At 30.3% G+C, this 9579-nt stretch overlaps 1 protein-coding gene across 1 annotated transcript in view; it reads right to left on the reverse strand.

Annotated features, from left to right (window-relative positions):
• Positions 1–2072: 2072 nt before the first annotated feature.
• The window catches only part of LOC106458212 (fibroblast growth factor receptor 3-like), a 39308-nt gene continuing 31801 nt past the window's right edge, over positions 2073–9579 (reverse strand). Inside the window, exons 15-17 of the mRNA XM_013917688.2 lie at positions 9287–9424; positions 8550–8655; positions 2073–8087 (exon numbers count right to left, since the gene is read on the reverse strand). Of these exons, the coding sequence (XP_013773142.2) occupies positions 7968–8087; positions 8550–8655; positions 9287–9424 (364 nt within the window). The 3' untranslated portion in view covers positions 2073–7967. The remainder of the gene's footprint in view (positions 8088–8549; positions 8656–9286; positions 9425–9579) is intronic.

Below are 9579 nucleotides of genomic sequence, written 5' to 3' on the forward strand. Positions count from 1 at the left end.
TAATTTTAAGACTTTGCTACTATAAAGTTGATGACACATTGATCTACATCACCCTTTGGTGGTTTGCTCGCGAACTGTCTGTGCACTCATTATCCCAACATGCCCTCTGATGCCGCATCTTGGCACTAGCAACACACTCTCTGTTGAGTAACACTTGAACTATGATGTCACGAGACATCTCTTAGAAATGCACTTTCTGGTAGCAGACAAGTTCCGCCTGTCAGGTGGCATGTCATCATGACAACGTGCTCTCTGGTTTTACTTTGTGGAACTATGACGTCACCATCTCTACCCCCATATTTTATTGCTTGAGGTGTCGCCCTTTGGAGGCATGCCATGCAACATGCACGCTAACTATTCTCACATTATCCTATATAAAAGCAATCTGCGGGATGGTAAATTCCATTTACAGTAGCTTAGACTTTATTGTATAACCATTTAATCTCTTCTACCACCTGAAGCATTTTTGTAAGAAGCCTTGGATCGTTGGATTCCTCTGTAGGGTGCTGGTTACACTATCCTTGAGTAAAGAATAGAATTTGAGTTTAATGTCCAGTTTAAGGAGATCCATTGTATTCCTAAATTGTGTGATTGTATTTAAATACAAAATACTTTAAACGTCATTTAAGAATATGTAATAAGTAAGTGTTGTCTCATTATTTCATCCTTCAACAAGATATGGAGCAAGGACCTACACAATGTACACAAGATTGGATACAGTCATCAACTGTTTGACAAGTGGCAGCTGTTTGTAAATGCATTTGTCTGAAATGCATATCTGGCAGTTTTCCATAAATATACGTATGTACCATTTAAAACTAGGATGACAACATCGTTTCCTACTGCCAAAAAATCTGATGTGAGAAGATGAATATGGTTAAATATTAACACTTAGTTGGTGGTATGTCAAAATCCAAGGTACAGAGGGAGAACATCATTATCCAAAGCAGAATGACCCAAGTGTATTGCTCTCTTAACAGTAAATAAGTTCAGAGTTTAATGAACAAAACCTCAAACAGGTTTGTATCGATCTTACCTAAGTATTCTTCAACGATAGAATCTTAGAAGGCAGGTTATCCAACTGAGACTTGGCCAATCCAGTACAAATTGAGTTATGAGAATTTATTTTTACAAACTGTTTCCATTTTCATTTCCAAAAATAACGAATACTGCACAACTAAATTACATATCCATATTTCTGTAGATATTAGTGTTTTTTTGTTTCTTTAATTAGGCTCAAATGCTAAATATTTGATTTCCAAGTATTTGTCATTATTTAATTTTAAACGGGACTTTTTTCTTGGTGGCTGGATTTATATAAAACCAATTACTTGGTGATGGTATAACAAGGTTCATCATTGTGGACTTTTTTAGCTCTTAAAGAGAAAAGAGAACTTTAATAACAAACCATTTTATGTGGTTAACATTTTGTGACTCCTGAACAACAGATAAGAAAATTCACTTTGAAAGCTAGGTTCAATGTTTATACATTCTGTAAGTGTATACCTAATCAAAAAATACATATATAAACATAAAACATACCAAATCACCTGACACTTAGTTCTTCTCTTAATTAAACTCTGATCTATTATGCATTCAAATATTTTTTGAGTTCTCTTTTTGTTCTTATGATAAAATCACAACAAGTGATGTTTATGGTTTTTGTAATGAAATCTAGCTGTTTTAAATCTCTATTAAGTTTGTTTTTACTTCAAGAACAAAAAATTTAAAGAACATTTTTGAATGACAGGTATATTAACTAAAAACTGTGAGCAATTGAGACAATAATACAACGTAAAAGTAATGATGATTATAATTCATGTAAGTAAGAGAATTTGGATAGTCACTTAACAAACTAATTTTAAACAAAAACAATAAAATAGGCCCTATTATTTTTTGACTCCATCAACAGTCACTCTCATCTTCTGAAAACAAAATGTGTTGTCTTTTCTAATCTTGACATTAATTAAGAAATGTAATGTCTGGTAAACTTATTCAAACCCATTCAGTTTTACTAGCTAGATATGTAACTCTACTAAAAACAGTTTTGAATAAACCATGTACAAAATGTATGAATATATATCCACTTCTCGGTCATTTTATTGGGTCAAAATAAATACATATTCAATCTAAAATTTTAAGCTTTATAAACTGTGTTTTCAGTCATTGTACACTGAATGGACAAAAATATACTTTCTAGTAGAGATTTATTGGAAATTCTACATTAAGTTTACTTAAAAACTTACACACAATTTCTAAACTATTCAGTCCACATCTTAATCCATCGAACACCTTGAACCTGTTTATTAAAACTGTCTGAAAAATTAAAATAGTTTTAAGTTCACAAAAAATATGTTAATACTTCCATCAGGTTTTTTTTAAATACACTTATATCATCAAACCTTCACTGTGCGTGACTATAATTTCCACACACAATGGAAAACTATATATACACTATTAATTATCTAAATCATACCACTAAAATACAAGTAGAACATTAAGAAAAACGTAATAAATACCATGATTGCCTCAGCAGAATTGTATCATAAAGAAATAAATGAAATATTACACCTTAAATAGATCCTAAATATTTTACATCTCAAATCAAGAGCTAGCAGACTAAAGTTTTTTCAATATATGTTATTATAGCCATATAAACATCCATGATTTCATTTAAGAAACCCAACATATTTTTAATACTACAAAATCTGCTTAGTTTTACAAATATATAAACACAAACTTTTTTATTTCTCAACTTCACCTTCATGTGTCACTATAAATTGTTCAAAAATTGAAAAGCTAAAACATTTTGTTGAGAACATTGGTGGTAATATTTGAGACAACTTTCTGGTTGTCACAGTATTTGTACTTATTTATATTGATTTTCAGCTGGTATTTAATTTTAGAGATGAACCTGAAAACATATTCATGTATTTTACAGAATATATATCATTAGAATTTTAATACACTCGGGTGTGTTTTTTAAATCTTTAATAATGGATTAATAAGTATATATATAAATATATCACAGTATTTGAAACAAGTACACACACATATATACTTATTTCAAATATTGTAAAATCAGTTTTGACTATCATTCCTTATATCCAGATATACAATCAAATGATAACATTAGATAACTCTTCTCATAACCTGATCCTTTTTTGTTTCTTTATTACACTGTTTATTATATGCATTTTATATCCTCTAACTGGCTTATACTATTATCATAGTATAATAACGATTAACTTGGTTCAATTCCACTTAGAAAGCTTTTAATCTAGGCTTTAGTAACCAACTGCAATCAACATTTACGAATACAGATATCTACTATTAAATAAGTCTGGTTTTCATACTCAGGATTTTTAATTTCAATTACACTAGTTAGCTGTTGCTTTAGGTTCAGAAGTAAACTATAATAGCATTCTGATGAAAGTATCGTTTCAGTAGATTATCTTTTCGTTTTTTTATCTTATTTTATATTTTCTTTTATTCTTAATTTTTCTTTTGAGTGTCATAATGTTCTTAGACTGTAGTACCTACCCAAACTTATGAAAGATTTTTACAAAATAAAAAACTCCCTATTGTATGTTAATTAATATTAGTTCACCCACAACCAGGGGCAGCCTGACCCTATGGGCAGATAGGATGTGGACTGAGGGCCAGTGAGGGTAGGGGCCTGTAAACCAGTCTAAAAAGATAATTTTTTTAACAAATTAAAAAATATATATATTTTTTATTATATCAAATATAAAGTTTCAAAATGGAAATTGACTTTTACTTTTAAAACATTGTGTGGTTGGCATGGCAGTTAACACTTTAAACACTGTAGTACACTATATAATGTGTTTACAGTCATTGTTTTTCCAAAAATACTAGTTTAAATTTGTTCTTACATTTATATAATTAAAATCAACCCAACACTATTCTTTAAGATTACCAAATTTTCTGTTATTTAGCTTATATAATGATTTTTTTATTTAATTAAGATATATTTGATTATTGTTCTCTGTTCTAAAGGTATGAGTTTCTAATTGTGACTGTCATTGTGCATTTGACATTTGTAATTTTATTTTATTATTTTCAAGTGTTCATGACGTTTTTACTAACCTTTTTAATCATGAGTAATTACTTTTTTCTGATTTAATATTAGTGTGATATGAAAATATCTTCTGTTTTAGGAAATTGCTTTGTTTTTGAAAAATAACACAAATGGATGAAGCTGGAAGAAAATATAAACACAAAAGTGGTGTTCTGAAACACAAACAAAGACAAGAAGAGATAAAAAAAAGTTGAAACTCTGACTAAAATTAGCACTTTTTTAAAATCATCAAAAGAAAAATATACTGAATTAGATGCAGGTGCATGTACTTCCAGTACATCTGATACACAGATTGAAGAAGAAACTGATATTACTGTTTTACTGTCACCATACCCTTCAGATCTACCAAAGGCCACTCAACCTTCCCCTGAAAAAATTCTTAAGATTCAATCCTTAAATGTTCCAGAAGAAAGTATTGGTAGTAGTAGTACATTGATTGAAAATGAAACTGAAAATACTATTATATAAACACATATCACACAAGAATCACCTGTAAAAATTTCCTGCTCAAATGTCCCAGAGCTAAGTGATTTTTTTGAAAAGCCTAAATATATTACAAAAAAAAATTTCTGAAATTTTCATCCACATCAACCAACTAGAGATATACATTACAATATTACAGAGTGGTTTAAAGTCGCATAGATATTTATGGTAATGATGTCAAGCACTCCTGGGTGACCTATAACAGCGAGAAAAAAAAGAGTTTGCATTGCTCATTTTATTTGATGTTTGCATCTGAAAAAAATCGTGGTAATCAACTGATAATAGGATGCTCAGACTGGAGACACATCACTACAAGATTATCTGAGCACGAAAAATTGCTATGTCATCAGGACTTAACATAAGCTTATTTCATGCACCTCCAAGAAAGAATGGTTGAGCACAGATTGTGGCATGATCAGCTGTTAGTACGACAGAGCCAAGTGCTTCAAAGATGAGCAGTCTTGAGTTGTATTATTGACATTATTTTCTTCATTGGATTTAAAAATTTGCTTTATCGAAGCAAATATTCAGAAGCAGCAACACATGTGTTTGATGAAGACCATTTTAAAAAATCGTGGAAATTTCTTGGAAGCAGTTAAATTGGTGTGAGAATATAATCCAGCTATGAAAGATCACCTGAAAGATATCACACAGAAGGTAAAGAAGCGGGAACCATCAAAGAGGGGTAGAGGAAAAGTAGTTACATCCCTGAGCAAAACAACTATCATGAAACTTTTCAATTTGATTCGAAATATGATCAAAGATATTTTGACTATGGAAGCTAAGAAGGCTGGAATTTATTCATTACAAATGGATTGTATACAAGATATCTCTGCAGTGTGCTTTTGTTCTCAGATATGTTGTAAATGACCAGGCCAAGGAAAGACTTCTGCACCTTCTTGATGTAACACACCTTGGTGGGAAAAGCTTGTATTCACTACCAAAGGAATCCTTAACTGATGTAGAACTTGATCTTAAACACTGCATTGGAGACTCATTTGATGGGGCTGCTAATATGAGCAGTGCATACAATGGCTTACAAACAATAATGAAGGAAGTATGCCCAAGTCGTGTCCACATGTGGTGTGATGCCCACGTTCTGAACTTGGTAATTGGTGATGCAAAAAGTGCCTGTATTGCAGTAGTTAGTCTCTTTGGAATACTCAATGAATTGTCCAAGTTTTTTAAAGAATCGTACAAAAGGATGCATATATTGGAGGATCAAATGAAATCTTCTAAGTTGATACATGGTAAGCTTCAAAGGCTTGACACTCTTAGTCAAACAAGGTGGTCCAGTAGAGTAGGAGCACTTAGAAAAACTTTAGGCAGTTATGGAAATTATTCGAATGAAATGCTTTCTAATCTTCTCATAGTCTTGAAACAAGTCAGTGAATCCAGTGATTTTTGTAAGTCAGTGCGATATAATGGTAAGAATCTATATGAAAACATGACCAAATTTGAAATAGTTTGATGGCTTTCATCTGTATTAGAATGTTTGACATTACATCTCCTGTTTCTGAATATTTGAAATCACCTGGGCTTGACCTTCTTGAAGATTCTAAAAACTCACTTAAGAGCATCAACAACACAACAAAACTAGAAGGTACTGAAGCTCATTGCAGTTGAAAAAGACATTGCCATCAATTTATGGAAAAACAAAGATTGTATAAAGGATAAATAAGCATCTACAACAAAGGAGCTAAGCTCTTTAGTGCTTGTATAATTATTTTGTTTGTTTTGACATCTAGCGGTTCTTTTTACTTACTTTAATAATAAAAAATGTTTTTATTTGTCTGTTGCATTTTTTTAGGGAGTGGGGGCATTTTTGAAAGTGATCAAGTCCAAAAGATGTCAGTCCGCCCCTGCCCACATCATCATGAACTTGCTTTTTATGCTCTGTTCAGGTTTCAATCCTAATTATTATTTTTTATTGTGTTTGTATATTTTAATTACATTTTTAATACGAATGTAGAAAGCATGACAACTTTAAATATGACAGGTCTGTATACTGTTTTGAAATTACTTTTTGTTGAAATGATGATTAACTTTTAATAATTGATATAAGTATTTGCACTACATAATTTTCTAACAATAGCAGTGAATAATACACATATCATGTATTTCTGATATAATACAAATAAACATTTACTAAAAAAAAGTTTAATCATAAATAACACAACTCTTAACAACCTTTCCTACATAACCATGCAAATTTACAAGAAGATTCTAAAAGAGTAAGATAAACTGAAAGTATGACTTTTTACTAGTCACAAAAACTAACAACACATTCTGGAAAAAAAATATTTCAAGTGATCTATATCACACATCTTATCAATAAAACATGAACAGGAAGACACTTCTTTGGCATACTAGAGATAACACATCAAGACTTATGCAATTACTGCCATCTAAATACAGTTCATAATGCATTAATACTGTGAAATAACACTATATAACATTTTAAAGAAACTTGCTGTGTCCTTGAATGTTCAGAACTTAAGTCATCTTGTATGAAAGTCAATAAGCCACTTTAATCTAAAATCCTATTTAATGTAGAAACTCAAATTAATATATGAAATGTTAAATTTCATTATAAGGTCATAAAGTGAGAAGAACTCTCTGTCTTTCACAATATTCTTGGCACTTCTTTGGCTTTTAATAAAAATTTGTCATTTTATAAGCAATTTTTTTACATATAATCAGTAATAGAAACATTGTTAGAAATGAACCTTTTCAAATTAACTTATTTTTTGTTCAGAAGTTTTCTATTCAAATCCAATTTAGAATTAAAGTTTTTTTTTTCTGGACACTTTTTACTTTTAAGTGTCTTGTGGTTTTTGATTTTCATATTTTTTTCTGCACATGGAATACTAATGAAAATATGATTCTGTTTAAGCAGTAGCATAGTTAGGCTGGTAAAAATAATAAAAACAATGTTGATAAAATAATCACGATATACAGAGTATAAATACAAGGCAGCTCTTGGCCAATAATTTACCAATTACACAATAGTCTTAATTCTCACAAAACAAATATGAAAATAACAAGTTATGTATGTACAGTAAAGAAACAAAAACCCTTAAAAAGTGTTAAATTTTTTTGGTAACTAACAAAATCTTTGGTATGTGTACATTTCACAGAATACCTGAAGTTTCAGGTTTTGTCAAATAATTTCCATAAAGCCAGTTTATCTTAATTTCAATCCACAGGTATTGAGTGAGGCACTAAGTAACTATGTTGTAAGGCCTTTACTTTCATTAAATTCTTTCCATTTAGTTAAATGACTCTCTGTCCAATGTAAACAAAATGATTTTTCAGTGTTACCACAGTCTTCTGTAATAACTATAATGTTGACTAGTAGTGGCAGATTGTAGGTTGAGATTTAAATTTCAAACCTGTCACCAGCCTCCTCTTGAGAATCAAAGATGTCAGTGTCAGATGATGAACAACTTGAAGGGGGTGTCTTTACTAGAGGGAATGGCAAATCTAGATCCAGATACTCCTGTGGAAATAGTTTAGAATAACACCAACTTTGTTTTAGGTTTAAATAAAATATTTCTGCCTCATATTTATAAACCTGGCATACAAATTTCCTACTACAGGCTAACAAGTAGTCATAACATACTAAAGTACATGTTATCTCTTAATGTAACAGTAATTTTATGATGAAAAGGTTTTCATTGTCACTGAACCTTAAGCAATATGTTCATCAATGATGATATGCAATGCATACAATAATAATTTTTGGATATTCTTGACCTATGAGTAATTGATAATAATTCTTTTTTCTTATTGTTATAAATCTTGTGGATTGCTAAGTCACAGTTTTTGTAGTCAAGACACAGAAAAATCAGAAAGTAAATAAAATACAGATGCCATTTTATTTTTTGGTCAAGCAGCTAAAACTTAAATTTAAGAACTAAATATTGTTTGTAAGTTCATACTAAATGAGCAAAAAGTTCACCTGCTCAGATGAAATAGTCAAGATACGGTCCAGATCTTCTACCAACTCAGAAAAAATTGGTCTTTGATGAGGATAGTTGTGCCAACACTCACGCATAATCATATAACTAAAAAATAAACGTTTTCAAGTATATAAACACAGAATAATGTGTTTGAACATCTAAAAAAAATTATGACCAATAAACCCCTGTATATCCATATGAATAACAAAGGAAATTTAATACACACACACTTGTCATATTAATTTATATTTCTAGTTTTAAATGTAATAGGAATTAAGACTTATTTATATATTTGTAAATTTACACATCAGTAATGAACTGATGAAAATATTCTTTTGTTTTATATATCTTACAAAACACAAACGATGCTGAGTAACCACTTAAATTTACAAATGGGTAGTAATAATAAATCTTTCATGGATGATTATTAAATATAACATCTTTATGTGGGTGTACAAACACTTTATTACATGCATGATAATTACACAATACACTTTCTGATTTGCATATATGTGGACTGATTCAACTTATTATACACTTCATTAATAAATAAAGTAATAAAAAATTATAAATATCTCCAAATTTCTTAGATGTCACTGTATTCTCAAATTCCACTTGCATATTAATCTACATTTTACTCATCTTTTATAAGGATATTTAGTTTCTAATTTAGCATAATACTATTTTGAAAGTGGTTATTCTGGACAAATTTCAATTGCAGTGTTTGGACTCTTACACTTCAAGAGAGCAGTTTCTGGGCTTATCCATCCTGTGTCCTTCTCGTAGCAGCTGGAAAAGTTTCTCAACTGGAACTGATGGATATGGAGTTCCTCCAAGGGTCATAATCTCCCACACCAGTACACCATAGGACCATCTGTAGTAAATTGAGTTAATTTATTTCTCTGCCTTCTTATCACTGTATTAATCCATGAAAAACAAGTTTTATTTATGTACTGTATTTTTCGGAATATAAGACGCACCCTTATTTTGAAGACAAAGTTTTGGATAAAAAAAAGCTACAGTCACATT

Source organism: Limulus polyphemus, unplaced genomic scaffold (assembly GCF_000517525.1).
Source record: "Limulus polyphemus unplaced genomic scaffold, Limulus_polyphemus-2.1.2 Scaffold429, whole genome shotgun sequence".
NCBI classification, from domain to species: Eukaryota; Metazoa; Arthropoda; class Merostomata; order Xiphosura; family Limulidae; genus Limulus; species Limulus polyphemus.